This window comes from Ranitomeya variabilis, chromosome 2 (genome assembly GCF_051348905.1).
Source record: "Ranitomeya variabilis isolate aRanVar5 chromosome 2, aRanVar5.hap1, whole genome shotgun sequence".
In the NCBI taxonomy this organism is placed as follows: domain Eukaryota; kingdom Metazoa; phylum Chordata; class Amphibia; order Anura; family Dendrobatidae; genus Ranitomeya; species Ranitomeya variabilis.
Window position 1 is genome coordinate 815,361,180 of NC_135233.1, and position 24,335 is coordinate 815,385,514.

The window sequence follows — 24,335 nt, forward strand, 5'->3', positions numbered from 1 at the left end:
GGTGAGTATGAAGTGACAGCCGCTGCTCTCCCTCCCCCGCCGACCCCCTGGGAATGACTCGAGTATAAGCCAAGAGGGGTACTTTCAGCCTAAAAAAATGGGCTGAAAATCTCGGCTTATACTCGAGTATATACGGTATATTTATTTAAAAAATTCAATTATTTTTTTCATATAATTATCTTTATTAAAAAAAATCTTGCTATTACTCATACTCTGTCCTAGGAAGAGTTTTCAGTAGGTTCCTTATTAAAGACAGGATTATGACAGCTAACACCTCTATACACAGTTGATAACACAGGATCCACCAATCACAATTGGTGATTTCTAGCCTTCCACCTCTCCTCCTCCTTTCACAATGGGCTTTGCACAAGCTCATTAGGCATAAAAAAAAAAGGTTAAGAAAGTTCCATTGCAAGAGCTCCATTTTTTATCTTTAGTACAGATAGTGATATGTAAAAAAAATTGGCAAAATGAAAAATAAAATAAATAAATTAATATATATCATCTTAGAGGTGATGATTGCTGTTAAGATGCTTTCAGCAGAAAGGAAAGCTGTCATTAGAAAATGACCTAATGTTTAAATCAAGTGTTAGTTTATATAACACCTGATTTAAGCATTAGGTCATTTTCTGATGACTGCTTCCCTTTAAGCTGAAAGCTTCTTAACAGCAATCATCACTTTTAAGAGGACCTGTCACCTTTCCTGACATGTTTAGTAATGTGGGAGCTTTGTGCTCTTCTTCTATTCCTCAGTTATTTCTCCTGGAAAAGTTTGAATCTTCTCAATGGCGTGCGCCTCTGTATGCCTCGCCAGAAATGCTAGTGCAGTCAGGAACTGGAATAACATTTTTGGTGTAAGTTACACTACTAAATTGGCATGACTTTTGATGAAGTTGGTGGGCAGGCACTGTCCCACCTTATCCTTCCCATGCTCTGTCCATTATGATGCAGCTGGCTGGGGACTAATGTGAAAACGTGGTAAGTCAATTCATCAAGACTGGCAATCTTCTCACTGGTCTTGATGTAGGAGTCAGACGATCGTGATTCATTAAGATCCTTTGTGCGCCACACCAGAAAACGTACTGTCTCTGATTGGAGTACAATTTTAGGCGTAGGGAACGCCACGGCTCATTATGAAATAGGCTTGCTGTGGCCTTACTTTCCCAACCCAAAGTGACTTCCATCTCACACATAAACCCCAGTGTGATCCAGCAAGTCGGAATAGCAGACTATGAATTAGACCAGAGTGGCGCTGGAGACTGGGGAAGGCGGCAATCGGTAAGTATAATATCACACCTGCACTATAGAACAAACAGATTTATACCGGTTTAGCATATAAACATGTTCATGCAAGTGTTTTTTAATTAACTTGCATTTAGGAACTAAAAGGGTTACGGTTCTTCCAGCTTTAGAAAACATACATGAGTAAATCACTGCTACTGTTAAATCCATATATTTTGACTATTCAGTATAGCTATTTATTCCAGGAAATGACTGTTGTGTGTTACTCTAGACTTTATTTACAGCTCTTTTCGTGTTTGGTGAGAAGCGGAATATTCTAGAAGTGGGCTCTATCACATTGATTGCCTGTACTTTGCAAGTCACTTGGGACTGCAATCTGCCTACAGTGTAATGCAAGATATTGCTCCGTGTAGGTCTAAAAGATGAAGATAATTTTAAAAGCACATACACAACTTACATATCAACCAGCTAGAAATGACAGATTGGCATGTTTCTTTCTTAGTAGCAAATGGGAAAAATATTGATTGCTTTTAAAGTATGTCATTTGGCATTTCAAGCCACAGCACTTTCAAACCTTTTACAGGTGCAAAGGGAAATGTGTTTTATAGCTTATAGCATAATATGACACAAAACATTTAGCTGTAAAATATATGAAATACACTCAACGCTGAGACTTTGTTATTACTTTGAAAATAGTTCAGAGCTTGTTAATGGATAAATGTGTATGTTTTCTTATCCATCGGAAATCATGATGCAATTATGTTTTCTTATTATGTGAGCATTAACAATATTATAAAAGTGAAATAGAAAAAATCAACGGACATTGAACTGTGTTCCTTAACTACATAAACATTCAATGTTCCGGAAAGGTTGCTATATTACTTTTTGTCGTGAAGGGTTTGACTCGTGAAATCAGACCCTGACCATATGCTCTCTTGGAATACATGGACAACAAAGGTGGGAGGGTCCTCCACTGGGGGTCTCCTTTATGACTGCAATGCTGCTTTGCACAAGTATCCCCTGGTCTAGCAATCTGAAGCCATTTTTTATTACATGGGCTACATATAATAGGGATTTTGTAAGATTTACTATAAGATTGTTAAGCATCAATTTTAGAGGGTTGTTCTCCTCTTGGTTTTTCAGGAGCATACCGCTCCCCAACCTCCTCCTGTCCTCCTGCTTACAAGTGGTGGTGTGATCCTGATATTTGGCAGTTTAGACCAATGGCATGGAGGAGTCACTGTCACTGTCACTGCTAGCAAAGGCACCTTTGCTTCTTCAGCACAGAATTTGCATGAAGGTTCTATAGCAAAGATCTTTCAAGTCCACGCTCCTTGTCTACAAGACCGACCATCCTTGATAGACAGTTACCAGTGAGTGACGAGTGACGAGCAGTAAAAAATATAATTAAAATTCCTTCCATTCTTGAGGACAAAGATGATTTTTATGATATTAAAAAGTGGTCTGGTTTAAAAGAAACAGTGGCTCTCCTGCTCACGGGCTTTACATAGTATTGCATCTCAGCCCCATTCACTTGTATGATCAGAAGTTACATTTTAAGAGTTAATATGCACAAAATGTTTCTTAGGATCCGCAGATGTATAGCCCTGTGCACACAAGGTTTTTTTTATTTATTTTTATGCAAAGATAGTACTAAAGTCTAAATGGAATAGAAGTATACTCAACATTGAAATTCCAAAACGAGAAAGGAAAAGTCAAGGAATTATGGGAATCACAGGATCAGTAGACATGACAATTATATGCAAATGATGAAAAAGTCACCAATATTTCAGTATCTGACTTTCACTGGCAGAATCAAACACACACACATCTTGGAACATTATCAGTTAGGTTATTAATTGTCTGAGGAATGTTCTGCCACACTGAATGCACTTGGGCGACTAAATCATTAAGATCTGGTGGCATTTCTGAAACTCCAACTTATGTTGCTTCTGCATTTGGACAGTTGCTAGGGGCCTTGTGACCTCATTAATAATAGCATGTAGATTAGATTTACAGATGTGCTTGACAAATATGACAAATAGAAAATAGACAGAATTTGCAGATTTATGATTAAAAATGAACTATAATTCAAATAAGTTAAATTTTTTAAGCATTTAGACTTTTTTGTGCTTACCGGACTGGTGGCATGGCTTGGTGGATAGGCGCTGTGAAATAAGATGTGCCATAATGCACCAATATTTTGGTCCAAAAAACAAACTGGACAAAAGTAAGCCAGTAAGTATTGTAAAGTTAGACTAAATAATCTTAATTTGAGCCAAATTTATCACCAAGCAAGAGCCGCTGTGATAACTTTCTCACATCTTGTGTAATTCTAAGCAGACTATTTGTGTCTTCTCTGACCTTGACATAATGGGCCATTACCATTACAGAACTGTTATTTGTGATCTGTATATGGGGATGAAATAGTTACAATGACAAAAAAAGTGCATATAGTAAAAACTAAAATAAATGGAGAAAAATTAATGAAAGAACAAATGAACAAATACAAAATCTAGGTAATAATGTACTCAAACTGTTGAACAGCTTCTTAGTATATTTTCTTATGTATTTTGTACATATATTGAAAGAACTCCAGTATTAATTCTGCAGATTTTATTAATAACAATTCCCAGAATTCTTGTCTGACTGAAAGTCTGAATAAAGCATGCTTTGGTGATTTGTGTTTCTGAGGACGCAGTCACACAGCTGAATAAATTGGACCGAGATCGGACTGCAGTGCATTGACTGACCGGTGGCTCTCCCTACCCGAGCATGACAGCGTAAAATATTTTTATGCAGTTTTCACGCTCGTCCAGTCCTTGCACTGCATTCCAATCTTGCTCTGTTTATACGGGCATCTCCCTTACTTTTCCCCATTCTACATTATCTCTGGCAGCAATGTGGGGACAAAAAATTTGTTAAAATGAATACAAGATATTTATGCATTTTTTTCACTTTTTTACTTGGACCGTATAGAGCCATTTGTGACAGAGTTATAAACTTGACCTCATTATTATGTATCTTGTTTTTATATCATGAATAGGTGTAACATAATCTAGATAATAGTTATTAGAATCGTTACATTATTTTGTAATTTTCATAGGCTTTGTTGTAGAGATTTTCTTTTTTTAACTTTGACCTTTTCTTGCTGATATTTTCATTATTCTTTTGTCATTAAATCTTGCTTTAATGCTGCTTTGTGAGAAGAGTTACCCCCTTTAGCTTTGAACATCTATTCTTTTGTGCCATTGTTGCTGGCAGGTGTATAAATAATTAACTGTATGCGTGCTGTGCATAGATCTCCCCTACTTAGTCTTACTTTTATCTTGTTCACCTTTATATGTTCAGCTAACATCTCACAGAATTGCTTTTGTTTAAAACCTCTTTAGACAGTAGTATGGCTCTTATTTTGGCTGCCACCCGCTATTCTTAATGCACAAGCCATATATAATTAGATCATTTCATGCCATGAACCACAGACCTTACATTTGTGCATTGTTTTTTTTAATCTGATTTCATAAAATACATAACCCTTTGAAATTGTAATATTTTACTTTTAATATGTTGAGCAAGGACATTGACTTTTATTTTCTGCTTTTATTTTATATTTGGAACATTTTCTGTGCTGAGTAACAGTCAACGTATCTGAAAGGTGTTAGGGAGTTTACTGATTTATTACTTTAATTTGTTTCTTTTCAGTAGAATAATAAAACACATTTTCTAAGAAAAGTTTAAGAACAATATAATACAAAATATGTAATAATTTAACAGTTGAACGTTGGGGTTTTATATTAACACTAATGCCAAAGATAGTAGTGCTCACATTATTTATCTATAGTAAAAAATAATTTCTAGGCCATAAATCAGCACAAGTCCACCTGGTTTGAAATGTTAGGCAATATTGATACAGATGAACATTGAAATCCCAAAAAGATTTTTCTCATCTTTCTTTTTTCACTACAAATTTGTCAATTCAAACAAAAAGCTGAATAAAACCCATTGCCTGTTCATCTAGTACCCAAAACTTGCTATTGCACTTGAAGGGGTTGTCTCATCTTCCTAAATGACAAAAATTGCAAAGTGTTTATAAGCATATTAAATTGCGTGATTTACATCTTACTAAAAATCCTTTTCTAAAGGGTGAACAGTAAGGACTAGCAGTGCTGATTTGAACTGTCAGTTTTCAGGAATGTACAGAAGCAGGGAAGCTGTGAGGCTGGAAAGGAGTCTTCTCCTGAAGAAAGAGCTTGAGAAAGCCCCTTTAAGAAAAGCACCCTGGACCATTTTTAAACTTTAACTTTGCTGAGCACTCTATAGTCTCTCTGCTCTTACAGTAAGGGATCCTCTTTTGTAATGGTCTAACCCTTATTTCCACTACATGTAGTGGATGTCTATGTTACAGTTATAATTTAACCATAGCCAGCATGGGTCGTGTCATTCTAGGTGCCTATTGGCTTATTAGCTGTTATGGAAGCTGAGGCTTTGTTGAAGACCCCTGTGCCTGCCATCACAAATCTCCATTGAAACCCAGCCTGTTGCTTGGCTTCAAAGGAGATCATGAGTTTTGCTAATGTACAGCAATACTGAAGTCTGACGATTGCAGATTCAAGTCCTTTAAGGGAATTAACAAATATACTAAAAAGTAGAAAGTAAAAAAAAAAAGTTAAAAATATGTAAAAATTTGAATAATCTCTTTTGTCCCCCATTTAAAATTAAGATATTGAAAAAATATTCATGTGGTATAACCACATCCATAAAGTCCATTCTAATAGAATATAAAATTAATCAACTAGGTAGGTAAACACCGTAAACAGAAAAGAATTGAAAAAAAAACTACATTTGTGTTTCTTTTTGATCTCTGCAGTATTGAAAAAAATGCAGTAGGAGCCAATAAAAATAGTTATATACAAAATGGTAAAAATAAAAATGGTTTGCCATGCAAAACATAAGCCCTCACACATCTCCATTGATCAAAAAATGAAAATGTTATGGGTCTCGAAAAATGGTGACACAACAAAAAAAAATATTTGTTTTTTACAAATTTGTTTTTTTCGCATTAAGAAAAAACAAGGAGTCTTGCAAAGCATTCACAAAACTCTATGAATGTCTATTGTACAACTATTACAGAAATAGCGTATCTCTGTAGAATACTTCTGCAGGACATTGAGGATCAGTTATTAACCTGATTGTTGGGAATTCACCTATACAGCACACATGTAAATATGCATACTTGCTCTTTAAAAGTTTTAGATATTTGAAGAAAATTCAGTATATAACAAGGACAACTTGAGCAAACAAAAACACTTGTAAATTTACATTTCATTTTTTTGAAGGTAAAAAAAACTACTGACCCTGCATGGGAAAAAGGAATCACACTTCCAAGTGAATCCCTGGTTATACAGGTGCTTCTCACAAAATTAGAATATCATCAAAAAGTTAATTTATTTCAGTTCTTCAATACAAATAGTAAAAGTCATGAATTATACAGAATCATTACAAACAGTGATCTATTTCAAGTGTTTATTTCTGTTAATGTTGATGAATATGGCATATAGCCAATGACAAAGAAATTTCACATTTTAGGAAATGTGAATTTTTGTAAAGTTTGAGTACAAATATATATTTATATTAAATATATATATTATATATATTTGCTCATCTCTACTATGTCATAGACCACATCATTTTTTTTTCTGAAAATGCTGTCTTGGTCCTAAAAGACAAACGTTATTTTATTTATTTTTGCTTCCACCAGTGGTAAACTATGATTGTTTTATAAAAACAAAGAAAATTAGATAAGTGAAGAAAAAGAAACCTATTTTGAGATCATGTATTTTATTGTTCTTTACATTATTGTTATTGCGAGTTGAGCCAAATGAAAGTCTAATTGTTATGTATTTTTGTTGAACAGTACTCAGATTGTGATTTGTACGGCAGGGGTAAACTTTTTCTCAGTGAATGCTGGGAGTTATAGTTTTAGAGGAGAGCCACATGTTGTAGGAAAGTTAAGATGCTCATGAAGAAAGGGGAGTAAAGTGTGAAAAGGTATGAGTAAATATCATGGAATCCACACTTACTGTGTCTTATTTTTTTGCATTCAGTTCAATGGAGGGCAAAGCCTGAGAGAATACAGCAAAAAAGATGGTAGACATATAATTTCTAAATTGCTGGTCTTGTAACAAGGGGATGAGGGAAACACTCTGCGGACTAAGAGAAGAACATTCGTACAGGAACCTCTGAAATAACCTATTTTCTATTCTTTTTTTTCAGTTTAATTTCGTGGGGAAGTTACTTGGTCCGAGAGGAAATTCTTTAAAAAGATTACAAGAAGAAACTGGTGCAAAAATGTCTATCCTTGGGAAAGGGTCAATGAGGGATAAGGCAAAGGTAAGTTAAGTTAAATTCAATATATGAAACATTGTAAAATATCTTTAAAAAATTATGTACCGTATTCATTTTTTCATTGCTTTCCTTAGTAAAATGAAGCTATATGGAGCTACATCAATATCCACCTCCCCAAAAAACAGTTTTAAACATATTTAATAGAAATGGAAGGATTGCTTTGTGCAACCTTGATCAACAATCCAAGTCAGAGCTTTCTAGCAGTGGACAGGAACTATGTGAATTTCTTGAGCTTTCAGGTTCCCCGGTGCTGCATTTGATTTGCTGGCCTTAGATGACATCTTGCTTGCCTGGCCAATCAAAAACTGAACCTGAGATACTGGCGGGTAATTAAATGCGACCAGTTCCTGTTTCTGGACGCAAAGTGGTCTACTCATCTGTATGCATAGCTTAAATTTACAGGGTTTTTTTAAATCACTTCTGAGAGGTGATACATACCAGTTACCCATACAACTTCTTTGTCTGTAATGCTCAGCAGAGACCAGTACATGCTACCCAGCTCCATTCTGTGATAACATCTGGCCAACCCTGGAGCAAATAACAGCTCTTGGGTGTTGGACCCCTACTGATCCAATATTGTATGCCAAGACAACAAATCCTTTAACTATTTACATAATTATGGTGCTTGAACCCTCCTAGGTTCAAGCAACATATTGTAATCCGATTTCTTATATTTTATTATTATTCTTCTCCGTGTTTTCCGCAATTAATGCGGCCCGAACCGCTCGGCGCAGAGACCCCGTTCAGGCGGCGTTTCGAAGGCCTCGGTGGGGACAGGTGTGCTATGACTTTTATAGTCGATCCGATATGTAGATTTTATTTAAATCGCATTTAAAAAAAAAAAAATTCCCATAGGAAATAATGGCAAACTTTCCATTACCCCCAACTTGACCTTCCAAAGATGGCAGCTATGCAAATGTACGGTGTCCATTTTAGGACATGATCATTTATCAAAGTCAAACATCAGAATAAAGTGACTATGACACCCTCTCGTCGCGTGTGTGAAAAGTAAGTGCCCCCCCGGCCCCGTGTGTGAAAAGTAAGTGCCCCCCCGGCCCCGTGTGTGAAAAGTAAGTGCCCCCCCGGCCCCGTGTGTGAAAAGTAACTGCCCCCCTGGCCCCGTGTGTGAAAAGTAAGTGCCCCCCCGGCCCCGTGTGCAAAAGTAAGTGCGCCCCCGGCCCCGTGTGCAAAAGTAAGTGCGCCCCCGGCCCCGTGTGCAAAAGTAAGTGCGCCCCCGGCCCCGTGTGCAAAACTAAGTGCGCCCCCGGCCCCGTGTGCAAAAGTAAGTGCGCCCCCGGCCCCGTGTGCAAAAGTAAGTGCGCCCCCGGCCCCGTGTGCAAAAGTAAGTGCGCCCCCGGCCCCGTGTGCAAAAGTAAGTGCGCCCCCGGCCCCGTGTGCAAAAGTAAGTGCGCCCCCGGCCCCGTGTGCAAAAGTAAGTGCGCCCCCGGCCCCGTGTGCAAAAGTAAGTGCGCCCCCGGCCCCGTGTGCAAAAGTAAGTGCGCCCCTGGCCCCGTGTGCAAAGGTAAGTGCGCCCCCGGCCCCGTGTGCAAAAGTAAGTGCGCCCCCGGCCCCGTGTGCAAAAGTAAGTGCGCCCCCGGCCCCGTGTGCAAAAGTAAGTGCGCCCCCGGCCCCGTGTGCAAAAGTAAGTGCGCCCACGGCCCCGTGTGCAAAAGTAAGTGCGCCCCCGGCCCCGTGTGCAAAAGTAAGTGCGCCCCCGGCCCCGTGTGCAAAAGTAAGTGCGCCCCCGGCCCCGTGTGCAAAAGTAAGTGCGCCCCCGGCCCCGTGTGCAAAAGTAAGTGCGCCCCCGGCCCCGTGCGCAAAAGTAAGTGCGCCCCGGTCCCGGGTGCGGAAAAGTAAGTGCTCCCCTGGTCCCGGGTGTGGAAAAGTAAGTGGCCCCCCTGGTCCCGTGTGTGAATAGTGCTGCTGTAAAGCTGGCAGCGCTGTTCAAGCACCATGTATTTCCTTCAGGAAATGCCCATCTAGTTCCTATTGAAGTTTAATAGACCTTTTACGGGCCAGTCATTGAAAAAATTACTGCTACACTGTGTTCAGAATTATTGTGCATTGCAGTATTTTTCTATATCAACATTTGTATGCATTTTCCTACTCTAAACTATATGTGCTTGAATTCTTATTGGATGAAGCCGATCAGGTGATATGCATTTGGGTAATGAGGGAGGGTGAGGCCTAAGGATACAACACCCTTTATCAAGGTGTGCAAAAATACTAGACAGCTTATTTTCCTTAGGTAAAATGGGGCAAAAAAGAGATTTTGCTGACTCTGAAAAAGTCAAAAATTGTTAGAAGTCTTACAGAGGGATGCAGGACTCTTGAGATTACTAAGATATGTGGAAGATATGTGGGTATGATCATATATATAATCACAGAACCATCAAAACTTTTGTTGCAAATAGTCAACAGGGTCTCAAAAAATGTGTTGAGAAAAAAAAGATGCACTTTAACTGCCAAAAATGTGGCCTTCCTTACCTTGTCCATGTCTCTGAGCACCGAACACCTTGTACTTCTCGACACTCCAGGGAGGTTGCAGTTCAAGAATATGTAAACTCTAGAGGATAATGGGATCCTGGTCGCTTCACGTTTGATTCTTTTCAAATCTTTTTGCAACCCCTTTGACTATTTGCAGCAAAACTGTTATATTATCTGTGATCTCTCCCCAATAAATTAGCAATTTTCAGAGTTCTGAATCCCTCTTTAACAGTCTTTTCAGAATCAAGTAAATCTCTTTTTTGGCATATTTTACCTGAGGAAAACAAGCTGCCTAATAATTCTGCACTCTTTGATAAAGGGTCACATTCCACCTCATTGCACAAATACATGTCACATGATCTACTTTGTCCAATTAGCATTCAAGTTTATACAGCTTGTAGTTGGAAAATCTGCATAAAAATAATGATAAGGCCAAAATACTTACTTGCCTAATAATTTTGCACAGAGTGTGTAACACCTCTACACTTTTACCTTTTGTAATGCCAGTACACGCACTTATCCTATTGAAAACAATCTTTGATACTTCTCTGTTCTTGTATAATCATATGTAGTAGTCCACAATAAAAAAAAAATACTGCAATAAACTTTTGTCTGTACATTGAAGGTTTGGATGAGTTTACTTGTCACTATCTTACTTTCCGCTTCTGTAGTTTCACATACACCCTCTAACAACTCTTGACTCGGAATGGGTCAAATTAATCCACTGGCTGATATTTCTACCGGCTATGCTTCCTTGAGCAGATGTGTGAAGAATCAGCCAGCAAACAAGAAAAGCACTGCATTTTTTTCAGCTTGCTTTGTATGATTGGATTAGAAAATCTTTGATAAAGATTTTCATTTTTTATCCTTTAGAAACCTCTGTGGGATCAATGTGCTAAAAAAGATTTAAAGGTGTAATACACTGTAAAACATTTTCCCATCTAGTTCCATGACACAGTGTTCCTTGTTATCTGTACACAAGAGACTTACATCTAAAAAAAAATCATATGAATATACCAACTAAGCTATGATTATTCACCTATTAAAAGCTTAACATACGTTGAGACTTTAACAGAATATGTATGAATATAACCTTGGCTGCTAAGATGCTTTTTTGTTTATTCATTTTCTGCTTTTTTTATTTTTTTTTATTTTCAGCCAAAGCTACCATTAAGTAAAAATTATTAATTTTGTGCCAGAAAAAAGTAGGAAATATTTATTAGAAAATTATCCAAAACCCTTAAATTGTATATTACAGGCTCTCATCCATCAGAAAAATAAATGTGTTGTGCTTCATCATATGCCTTATTGTGGATATATTACACCTTAGAAGAAAACATTCCAGAATATATATAGCAGCACTCACTGTGCTGAATGTGTTTAATTTTGGATTTTATTGTGTCATTTTCTTGTTTTCCCCACGTATTGCAGAGAAGTCTGCCCAGTATACATGCTGCATTCTTTCATAGTGAGCTAAGAATAAGGATTTTCAGAATGGACACTGGGGAATCCTTCAGGCTGTATTTGGAGAAGACTGGAAAATAATATACCGTATATACTCGAGTATAAGCCGACCCGAGTATAAGCCGACCCCCCTAATTTTGCCACAAAAAACTGGGAAAACTTATTGACTCGAGTATAAGCCTAGGGTGGAAAATGCAGCAGGTACCGGTGAATTTCAAAATTAAAAATAGATACTCCATACCGTTTATTATGGCCCCATAGATGCTCCACATAAAGCTGCGCCACATATAATGCTCTGCACCGTTCATTATGGCCCATAGATGCTCCTTATAAAGCTGTGCCATATATGCTCTGCACCGTTCATTATGGCCCCATAGATGCTCCATATAAAGCTGTGCCATATATGCTCTGCACTGTTCATTATGTCCCCATAGATGCTCCACATAAAGCTGTGCCATATATACAATGCTCTGCACCATTGCCCCATATATACTCCACATAAAGCTGTGCCATATATACAATGCTCTGCACCGTTGCCCCATAGCTGTGCCATATATATAATGCTCTGCACCGTTGCCCCATAGCTGTGCCATATATATAATGCTCTGCACCTTTGCCCCATAGCTGTGCCATATAGTGCTCTGCACCGTTGCCCCATAGCTGTGCCATATATATAATGCTCTGCACCGTTGCCACATAGCTGTGCCATATAGTGCTCTGCACCATTGCCCCATAGCTGTGCCATATAGTGCTCTGCACCGTTGCCCCACAGCTGTGCCATATAGTGCTCTGCACCGTTGCCCCATAGCTGTGCCATATAGTGCTCTGCACCGTTGCCCCATAGCTGTGCCATATAGTGCTCTGCACCATTGCCCCATAGCTGTGCTATATAGTGCTCTGCACCATTGCCCCATAGCTGTGCCATATATATAATGCTCTGCACCGTTGCCCCATAGCTGTGCCATATAGTGCTCTGCACCGTTGCCCCATAGCTGTGCCATATATATAATGCTCTGCACCGTTGCCCCATAGCTGTGCCATATAGTGCTCTGCACCATTGCCCCATAGCTGTGCCATATAGTGCTCTGCACCATTGCCCCATAGCTGTGCCATATATATAATGCTCTGCACCGTTGCCCCATAGCTGTGCCATATAGTGCTCTGCACCGTTGCCCCATAGCTGTGCCATATATATAATGCTCTGCACCATTGCCCCATAGCTGTGCCATATAGTGCTCTGCACCGTTGCCCCATAGCTGTGCCATATAGTGCTCTGCACCGTTGCCCCACAGCTGTGCCATATAGTGCTCTGCACCGTTGCCCCATAGCTGTGCCATATAGTGCTCTGCACCGTTGCTCCATAGCTGTGCCATATAGTGCTCTGCACCGTCCATTATTGCCCCATAGCTGTGCCATATAGTGCTCTGCACCATTGCCCCATAGCTGTTCCATATAGTGCTCTGCACCGTTCATTATTGCCCCATAGCTGTGCCATATAGTGCTCTGCACCATTGCCCCATAGCTGTGCCATATAGTGCTCTGCACCATTGCCCCATAGCTGTGCCATATAGTGCTCTGCACCGTTGCCCCATAGCTGTGCCATATAGTGCTCTGCACCGTTGCCCCATAGCTGTGCCATATAGTGCTCTGCACCGTTGCCCCATAGCTGTGCCATATATATAGTGCTCTGCACCGTTGCCCCATAGCTGTGCCATATAGTGCTCTGCACCGTTGCCCCATAGCTGTGCCATATAGTGCTCTGCACCGTTGCCCCATAGCTGTGCCATATAGTGCTCTGCACCGTTGCCCCATAGCTGTGCCATATATATAGTGCTCTGCACCGTTGCCCCATAGCTGTGCCATATAGTGCTCTGCACCATTGCCCCATAGCTGTGCCATATAGTGCTCTGCACCGTTGCCCCATAGCTGTGCCATATAGTGCTCTGCACCGTCCATTATTGCCCCATAGCTGCTGCTGCTGCAATAAAAAAAACAAACACATACTCACCTGTCTTGCTTGCAGCTCCTCGGCGCCATCTTCCCGGCGTCTCTCCGCACTGACTGATCAGGCAGAGGGCGGCGCGCACACTATATGCGTCATCGCGCCCTCTGACCTGCACAGTCAGTGCGGAGAGACGCCGGGAAGATGGCGCGGCGCCCGGCGTGTGGAACGAGGACAGGAGAATATGCGATACCTGCTCCCGGCGTCTCGCTCCTTCCCCCTGCCTGTCTTCGGTGCCGCAGCCTCTTCCTCTGTCAGCAGTCACCGACACCGCTGATTAGAGAAATGAATAGGCGGCTCCGCCCCTATGGGAGGTGGAGCAGCCTATTCATTTCTCTAATGAGCGGTCCCACGTGACCGCTCAGGGGAAGAGGCTGCGGCACCGAAGACAATGTGACGGGCAGGGGGAGCGACAGAAACGCCGGAACTAGGTGAGTATATGACAGTGCTCACCCGCCGACCCCACCACCGATCATGACTCGAGTATAAGCCGAGAGGGGCACTTTCAGCCCAAAAATTTGGGCTGAAAATCTCGGCTTATACTCGAGTATATACGGTAATAAAGTATCATGAGTATATTCAGAAACTGTCAAGCATGTTAAGTTCTGCTATATTTTTTATGTATAATTGTATATGTTTTCCCATTGCTGATAGTCCATAAAGGTTCTTCAGGGGCTTTGTAAATAAATAGCATCAGGCTAGTTAGGTTCCCAACTTCCCACTGCAGCTATGTTGCATCAGATGGTGATAGCATACCAGAAGAATCATGATGGTACACTGTCATCATCTGGTGCCAATGACACGTGTCTGTTGTGAATTTGGATTCTGGGCTCCCCCGGTGGCTACTGGTGGAATTGAACTGGTGTTTTCATCTTCTCTGTTCACCTGTTCCCATCAAGATGTGGGAGTCGCTATATAACCTTGCTGCTCTGTTAGTTGCTTGCCGGTCAACAATGTTATCAGAAGCCTCTCTGTGCTTGTTCCTGCTCCTAGACAACTACTAGATAAGTTGGACTCTTGTCCATGTTTGTTTTTGCATTTTTGTTCCAGTTCACAGCTGTAGTTTCGTTACTGTGTCTGGAAAGCTCTTGTGAACAGGAATTGCCACTCTGGTGTTATGAGTTAATGCCAGAGTTTTAAAGTAATTCCTGGATGGTGTTTTGATAGGGTTTTCAGCTGACCATGAAAGTGTCCTTTCTGTCTTCTGCTATGTAGTAAGTGGACCTCAAATTTGCTAAACCTATTTTCATACTACGTTTGTTATTTCATCTTAATTCACCGCCAATACATGTGGGGGGCCTCTGTCTCCTTTTGGGGTATTTCTCTAGAGGTGAGCTAGGACTAATATTTTCCTCTGCTAGCATTATTTAGTCCTCCGGCTGGTGCTGGGCATCTAGAATCAACGTAGGCATGCTACCCGGCCACTGCTAGTTGTGTGTTAGGTTTAGTTCATGGTCAGCTCAGTTCCCATCTTCCAAGAGCTAGTTCCTATATATGCTGATGCTATGTTCTCTTGCCATTGAGAACATGACAGTTTGACCGGCCAACAAAGTGTTAATTGTTTGGGCTGAAGCAGGAGAAAAAGAAGTGTTTAAGGGAATTTTTTTTTTTTTTTTCCCCTCAGAGTTTTGCTGCCTAGCCCTTAATTGCTGTCTAGCTGCTTCTTACCTCCTCTTAACCCTTGAATGGCTCTGTGTCCACCTGTTTGTAATGGATCTTCAGAGTGTAACTGCAGGTTTGAATAATCTCGCCACGAAGGTACAAAATTTGCAAGACTTTGTTTTTCATGCACCTGTATCTGAGCCGAGAATTCCTTGGCCGGAATTTTTCTCGGGAAATAGATCTGGGTTTCAGAATTTTCGAAATAATTGCAAATTATTTTTGTCCCTGAAATTTCGCTCTGCCGGAGACCCTGCACAGCAGGTCAGGATTGTGATTTCCTTGCTCCGGGGCGACCCTCAAGACTGGGCTTTTTCATTGACACCAGGGGATCCTGCGTTGCTCAATGTGGATGCGTTTTTTCTGGCCTTGGGGTTGCTTTATGACGAACCTCATTTGGAGCTTCAGGCAGAAAAAACTTTGATGTCCCTATCTCAGGGGCAAGATGAAGCGGAAATTTACTGTCAAAGATTCCGTAAATGGTCTGTGCTTACTCAGTGGAATGAGTGCGCCCTGGCGGCGACTTTCAGAGAGGGTCTCTCTGATGCCATTAAGGATGTTATGGTGGGGTTCCCTGTGCCTGCGGGTCTGAATGAGTCCATGACAATGGCTATTCAGATCGATAGGCGTTTGCGGGAGCGCAAACCAGTGCACCATCTGGCGGTGTCCACTGAGAAGTCGCCAGAGAGTATGCAGTGTGATAGAATTCTGTCCCGAAGCGAGCGGCAGAATTTTAGACGGAAAAATGGGTTGTGTTTCTATTGTGGTGATTCTACTCATGTTATATCAGCATGCTCTAAGCGCACTAAAAAGCTTGATAAATCTGTTTCCATTTGCACCTTACCGTCTAAGTTTATTCTATCTGTGACCTTGATTTGCTCTTTGTCATCTATTACCACGGACGCCTATGTCGACTCTGGCGCCGCTTTGAGTCTTATGGATTGGTCCTTTGCCAAACGCTGTGGGTATGATTTAGAGCCTTTGGAGACTCTTATTTCTCTGAAGGGGATTGACTCCACCCCATTGGCTAATAATAAACCACAATACTGGACACAAGTAACTATGCGTATTAATCCGGATCACCAGGAGATTATTCGCTTTCTGGTGCTGTATAATCTACATGATGATTTGGTGCTAGGATTGCCTTGGCTGCAATCTCACAACCCAGTCCTCGACTGGAGAGCTATGTCTGTGTTGAGCTGGGGATGTAAGGGGGCTCATGGGGATGTACCTGTGGTTTCCATTTCATCATCTATTCCCTCTGAAATTCCTGAGTTCCTGTCTGACTATCGTGACGTCTTTGAAGAATCCAAGCTTGGTTCATTACCTCCGCACCGAGAGTGCGATTGTGCCATAGATTTAATCCCGGGTAGTAAATACCCAAAGGGTCGTTTATTTAATCTGTCTGTGCCTGAACATGCTGCTATGCGAGAATATATAAAGGAGTCCTTGGAAAAGGGACATATTCGTCCATCGTCATCTCCCTTAGGAGCCGGTTTTTTCTTTGTGTCAAAAAAAGACGGCTCTTTGAGACCATGTATCGATTATCGGCTTTTGAATAAAATCACTGTAAAATATCAATACCCATTGCCGTTGCTGACTGATTTGTTTGCTCGCATAAAGGGGGCCAAGTGGTTCTCTAAGATTGACCTTCGTGGGGCGTATAATTTGGTGCGAATCAGGCAGGGGGATGAGTGGAAAACCGCATTTAATACGCCCGAGGGCCACTTTGAGTATTTAGTGATGCCTTTTGGTCTTTCAAATGCTCCGTCAGTTTTCCAGTCCTTTATGCATGATATTTTTCGCGATTATTTGGATAAATTTATGATTGTGTATCTGGATGATATTCTGATTTTTTCGGATGACTGGGACTCTCATGTCCAGCAAGTCAGGAGGGTTTTCCAGGTTTTGCGGTCTAATTCTTTATGTGTGAAGGGTTCTAAGTGTGTTTTTGGGGTACAGAGGATTTCCTTTTTGGGATATATTTTTTCTCCCTCTTCCATTGAAATGGATCCTGTCAAGGTTCAAGCTATTTGTGATTGGACGCAGCCCTCTTCTCTTAAGAGTCTTCAGAAATTTTTGGGCTTTGCTAACTTTTATCGTCGATTTATTGCTGGTTTTTCGGATATTGCTAAGCCATTGACCGATTTGACTAAGAAGGGTGCTGATGTTGCTGATTGGTCCCCTGACGCTGTGGAGGCCTTTCGGGAGCTTAAGCGCCGTTTTTCCTCTGCCCCTGTGTTGCGTCAGCCTGATGTTGCTCTACCTTTTCAGGTTGAGGTCGACGCTTCTGAGATCGGAGCTGGGGCAGTGTTGTCGCAGAAAAGTTCTGACTGCTCCGTGATGAGGCCTTGTGCCTTCTTTTCCCGTAAATTTTCGCCCACTGAGCGGAATTATGATGTTGGGAATCGGGAGCTTTTGGCCATGAAGTGGGCTTTTGAGGAGTGGCGTCATTGGCTTGAGGGGGCCAGACATCAGGTGGTGGTATTGACTGACCACAAAAACTTGATTTATCTTGAGACCGCCAGGCGCCTGAATCCTAGACAGGCGCGCTGGTCATTATTTTTCTCTCGGTTTAATTTTGTGGTGTCATACCTACCGGGTTCTAAGAATGTTAAGGCGGATGCCCTTTCTAGGAGTTTTGAGCCTGACTCGCCTGGTAACTCTGAGCCCACAGGTATCCTTAAGGATGGAGTGGTATTGTCAGCCGTTTCTCCAGACCTGCGGCGGGCCTTGCAGGAGTTTCAGGCGGATAGACCGGATCGTTGCCCACCTGATAAACTGTTTGTTCCTGATGATTGGACCAGTAGAGTCATCTCTGAGGTTCATTCTTCTGCGTTGGCAGGTCATCCTGGCATTTTTGGTACCAGGGATTTGGTGGCAAGGTCCTTCTGGTGGCCTTCCCTGTCACGAGATGTGCGAGGCTTTGTGCAGTCTTGTGACGTTTGTGCTCGGGCCAAGCCTTGTTGCTCTCGGGCTAGTGGATTATTGTTGCCCTTGCCCATTCCTAAGAGACCTTGGACGCACATCTCGATGGATTTTATTTCAGATCTGCCTGTTTCTCAGAAGATGTCTGTCATCTGGGTGGTGTGTGACCGTTTCTCTAAGATGGTCCATTTGGTTCCTCTGCCCAAGTTGCCTTCTTCTTCCGAGTTGGTTCCTCTGTTTTTTCAAAATGTTGTTCGTTTGCATGGTATTCCTGAGAATATCATTTCTGACAGAGGGACCCAATTCGTGTCTAGATTTTGGCGGGCATTCTGTGCTAGGATGGGCATAGATTTATCTTTTTCGTCCGCTTTCCATCCTCAGACGAATGGCCAGACCGAGCGGACTAATCAGACCCTGGAGACATATCTGAGGTGTTTTGTGTCTGCTGACCAGGATGATTGGGTTGCTTTTTTGCCATTGGCAGAGTTCGCTCTCAATAATCGGGCCAGCTCTGCCACTTTGGTGTCCCCGTTTTTCTGTAATTCGGGGTTTCATCCTCGATTTTCCTCTGGTCAGGTGGAATCTTCAGATTGTCCTGGAGTGGATGCTGTGGTGGAGAGATTGCATCAGATCTGGGGGCAGGTGGTGGACAATTTGAGGTTGTCCCAGGAGAAGACTCAGCTTTTTGCCAACCGCCACCGTCGTGTTGGTCCTCGGCTTTGTGTTGGGGATTTGGTGTGGTTGTCTTCTCGTTTTGTCCCTATGAGGGTCTCTTCTCCTAAGTTTAAGCCTCGGTTCATCGGCCCGTATAGGATATTGGAGATTCCTAACCCTGTTTCCTTCCGTTTGGACCTCCCTGCATCCTTCTCTATTCATAACGTTTTTCATCGGTCATTATTGCGCAGGTATGAGGTACCGGTTGTGCCTTCCGTTGAGCCTCCTGCTCCGGTGTTGGTTGAGGGTGAGTTGGAGTACGTTGTGGAGAAAATCTTAGACTCTCGTGTTTCCAGACGGAGACTCCAGTATCTGGTCAAGTGGAAGGGATACGGCCAGGAGGATAATTCTTGGGTGAATGCATCTGATGTTCATGCCTCTGATCTGGTTCGTGCCTTTCATAGGGCCCATCCTGATCGCCCTGGTGGTTCTGGTGAGGGTTCGGTGCCCCCTCCTTGAGGGGGGGGTACTGTTGTGAATTTGGATTCTGGGCTCCCCCGGTGGCTACTGGTGGAATTGAACTGGTGTTTTCATCTTCTCTGTTCACCTGTTCCCATCAAGATGTGGGAGTCGCTATATAACCTTGCTGCTCTGTTAGTTGCTTGCCGGTCAACAATGTTATCAGAAGCCTCTCTGTGCTTGTTCCTGCTCCTAGACAACTACTAGATAAGTTGGACTCTTGTCCATGTTTGTTTTTGCATTTTTGTTCCAGTTCACAGCTGTAGTTTCGTTACTGTGTCTGGAAAGCTCTTGTGAACAGGAATTGCCACTCTGGTGTTATGAGTTAATGCCAGAGTTTTAAAGTAATTCCTGGATGGTGTTTTGATAGGGTTTTCAGCTGACCATGAAAGTGTCCTTTCTGTCTTCTGCTATGTAGTAAGTGGACCTCAAATTTGCTAAACCTATTTTCATACTACGTTTGTTATTTCATCTTAATTCACCGCCAATACATGTGGGGGGCCTCTGTCTCCTTTTGGGGTATTTCTCTAGAGGTGAGCTAGGACTAATATTTTCCTCTGCTAGCATTATTTAGTCCTCCGGCTGGTGCTGGGCATCTAGAATCAACGTAGGCATGCTACCCGGCCACTGCTAGTTGTGTGTTAGGTTTAGTTCATGGTCAGCTCAGTTCCCATCTTCCAAGAGCTAGTTCCTATATATGCTGATGCTATGTTCTCTTGCCATTGAGAACATGACACGTGTCTCTACGAACAGTAGGAACCTAACTGCATTGCGTCTACTGCTATTTACTCCTGATGGAGCTTTATGGAGTAATAGGAATAGGGATATAACATAGGTTGTGTCTTTTTCATGATCTAGAGGTATAGGTAAAGGGAAAATGAATGCTAATAAGGAAAAATCAAGTAGTAGACTTTGTCTGGGTGTTTGCCTCCATATAAGCCTGAAAATGATGTATGGAAGAGCACACATTCGCTCTGCCAGCACAACTATAGTCTAGAGCCCTATCGGTGTACAAGTCAGAATCCCATTTTGTGGGGAGGATTGTACGCAAGCTCCGACTGGATCCATGAACATGGAGAAGAGTGCAATATGAAAGCATCATTATATAGTGTATGTAATATCATTTTGTTTGAGTTTCTTTTATGCATTTGTAGAAATTAGTACCATAAATTAAAGATCTTTTTTGATCTGGACTAGTGATGAGCGAATATACTCGTTACTCGAGATATCTTGAGCATGCTCGGGGGTCCTCCGAGTATTTTTTAGTGCTTGGAGTTTTACTTTTTAGTGCCGCAGCTGAATGATTTACATCTGTTAGCCAGTATAAGTACATGTGGGGACTGCCTAGCAACCAGGCAACCCCCACATGTACTTATGCTGGCTAATAGATGTAAATCATCCAGCTGCGGCAAGAAAAACTAAATCTCTGAGCACTAAAAAATACTCGAAGGACCCCCGAGCGTGCTCGAGAAATCTCGAGTAATGAGTATATTCGCTCATCACTAATCTGGACTAATTTTTTTAACATATCAGTTAAAACTAAGTTTGATCCTCATGTGTATGGGCTGTTTTTATAACTTGCTAATTGTGAAAGTTCCAAGCGCTTAAACAAGAATGCCAAGAATGGGGCTTTGAACAGTAGCATAACTAGAGTTCTTTGGGCCCTGGTGCAAAATTTGGTTCTAGGCCCCCACCAGAATGCTGGTTAGATGTACAAACCTCTGTAGATCCTATAAAGACATATGAGTTCAATCCCTCATAAAAGAAAATACATATAGAATTTGCATAGAAAGCACAACAGTAAGATCATTTTCGAAGTAATACTTCTGAATATCACCATATTGTAACTGAGCTATCCCAAAACTAACATACCAATAATAAACCCCATAAAATGGATAAATACCACAGCATAATGACCATATATGATCACCAAATAGAGTCTGAGTATAGCCACCATCCTGTTACTGAATAAAAGACCAATATAACAATAACATTATATACAAGAGATAAATACAACCACACCGTGACTGAACCACTTATTACCACCACATAGTAGCCAAATAATGCTATCATGCTGATCATTATCAAAAACCACAGTACTACCACTAATATTGTGACAATATACACAGGAGTGCTGTAGATAGTATAGTGCATATAGTACAGGTAAGGCTTACCAGTGAAGCATCCAAATGAAGTAATTCAATTTCCATTTTCTTCTTCCTCTGGCACAGACCACTATAACTTCTTCCAGTTAGGACTTTCCTCTGCAGAAAGTAATACACATACTTTTATGACTGAGCCTTCTACAGATCCCTCCACTTTTCCCCCTCACTTCTACACTGCACCAGATGAAGATGAAAAGCACATTAGTACGACCTTGGTGCCATACATGGTAACAATACCTCTCTTTTGTTCCCCCCATGGTAACCACAAAAATAAAATGTATTACACTGTTATCCCCCTTTTTGACACCATCACAGTAGAACTGTTCCCCTCTGTGGCCTCCATACAGTATTAATGCATATGTCCCCTTTTGTGGCCTGCATACAATAGTAAAATTTCTCTTTCTGCCTCAATACAGTAGTAATAGCTGTCTTTGTGCTCAAATCCAACAGTAATGCCCCCTCACCAGTGGCAACACAGAGGTAATGTACACCATTTCTGCTCCGATACAGTAAGAGAGTCTAACATTTGTGCCTCAATATCCCATTTTACAGCTCCACAAATAAATATACCATATTTTGCGGATTATAAGATGCACAGGACCATAAGATGCACCCAAAATTTTGTGAAGGAAAATAGGAAAAAAAATGTTTTTAATAAAATGGTGGTTCGTCTTATAGTCCGCTTTTACAGTAGCTTACGGGGGGTAGCTACAATGGAGCGGGTTCCAGGGGGCATGGTGGCTGATGTATGAAGCTTGTGGTGGTGGACAATGCTGTGAGCTGCGGGCTAGGCCTAAGCCCCCGCAATTCCCATCCTTTTCACTGCACTGGACTTTGGGAAAATGGCTGCTGGAGGAGAAATTGATTCACTGATGTATAGTGATTTTGGTGCCAACAATGTCTGAACGGTTTTATGGTGCTGATTAAGAAGATGACTTTGGCTTTGCCAGATTGGCTCTAGTTTCTAAGATATTTAATAATTACAGTAGAACTCTGGCTTCAAAAAGTCGCTTTTATAGCATTGTAAGCCTACAAATTGAAATAAAAAATATGGGATAATTAACTAAGACAGTGTTAAAGACTCAAAATACCAAAAGCTATTGTATTTGTTATCACACACAAGTGGCCTTTCGGAGAATGCATTATATTCATGGATGAATTATCTCAAAAAGCTAGAACCAAGTCTGCAACAGTAATGGGATTTTTAAATTCAGCACCTTAAAAACACCCTAACTCCATTAAAAAACTATGTACCTGAAATATTTTTTATTTGTTGACCTGTGCTATAATTCTGTATATTAATTGTATCATTTAATATTGAGCAGAATTAAGCATGCTAACTTCCCCATACATACCGTATGAGCCCCCACACAGCCCTCTATATACAGTATGAGTCCCACATAGCCTTCTATATACAATATGAGCCCCATCATAACCCCCTATATACAGTTTGAGCCCCACATAGCCTCTCTATATACAAAATGAGCCCCATCATATCCCCTGTATACAGTTTGTGTCCCCATATAGCCTCTCTATATACAATATGAGCTCTCACACAGCCTCCTACATATGGTATGAGCCCCTACATAGCCTCCTATATACATTGTGAGCCCCACATAGCCCCCAAATGTACAGTATGAGCTCCCTACATAACCTTCAATATACAGTTTGAGCCCTCCACGTAGCCTCATATATACCGTATAAGCCCCTTGTAGTTTCTAATATACAGTATGAGCCACACATAGCCTCCGTGTATACAGTGTGAGCCCCACATAGCCTTCATATACAAACATACAGATATCCCATACACATGAAAAAAAGGCTGTAGATAACCGTGACAGCAGATAGATGGACGGTGGGTGTGGGGGTCACGGTGCGGTCTGATCTATGAGGATGGGCATAACCTTTTAAATGAATCCTTGTTAACAGGAATGTTCATTTATTCAATACAATGTTCGTGATGGTAATGACTCACAATGCATACACATTTATAGTAATAAATATTGGTATTATTTGGGATAATCCATTGCTAGGTTTTAGACATTTTTAAACCAATGTATGCTACCTTTAACTTGAACAGTTTTTCCCATCAGTGCATATTATAAAAAGCCTTTTTCTGCCTTGGGAATAGATCATAAAATCTCAAGGGGGTTAACACATGTAATTTGTTTTGCCTGTGGTGTGAAATGTGCCTTTTTTACTGAACCAGAATTGATTTGACTTACTGTACATAATAATATAACCAGGTAGGTTTCTATTTTAAAACACAGTATTGTTTTAATTTTTTTAAAATAGTTTGCATTATGATGTTAATTCTGAGGTTTGTTACATTTTTATGGTTATACGGTATGTGTTGGATAAATCCATTTTTGGCATGGTTTTAGAATAATATTTAAACCCATCATGTTATTCCAGGTAACGTTTCAAGATAAGTTGGCATGTGTGTGCATGAGGAATGACAGTAATTCTGACCATTATATGACTTGTATCCTAGATTTTTCACCAATTTAACCCCACTACGGGCTATATTTCACAAATACAGTACTCTCAGAACTGGTGGCTTAAGAGTACACTGTGTTTCTTATTTAAAAATGTTAACTTATTGTTCATTAAGAAAAGTGGCTAGTTTTTTCACTTATTTTATTCCCACTGTACCCCTGAATATTCTGTTCTCTTTTTTAAAATCCGCCATATGGTTCCTGAGATATGTTTTTTTTTTAATTTAGAATGCTGACATCTATGGGTTTTACCAAGGGGATGTTCACATGGTAATAAAGCAATACAATATACAGACACTCCCCTATAGAATC

At 41.2% G+C, this 24,335-nt stretch overlaps 1 protein-coding gene across 5 annotated transcripts in view; it reads left to right on the forward strand.

The window, feature by feature from the left end:
* The window catches only part of KHDRBS2 (KH RNA binding domain containing, signal transduction associated 2), a 773,482-nt gene that overhangs the window by 300,176 nt on the left and 448,971 nt on the right, over positions 1-24,335 (forward strand). For all 5 annotated transcript variants that reach the window (XR_013221832.1, XR_013221831.1, XM_077289991.1 and 2 more), the window contains one exon: positions 7,516-7,632. Coding sequence is in view for 3 of the 5 variants with exons in the window: in XM_077289991.1 (XP_077146106.1) it covers positions 7,516-7,632 (117 nt within the window). In the remaining 2 variants the exon portion in view is untranslated. The remainder of the gene's footprint in view (positions 1-7,515; positions 7,633-24,335) is intronic.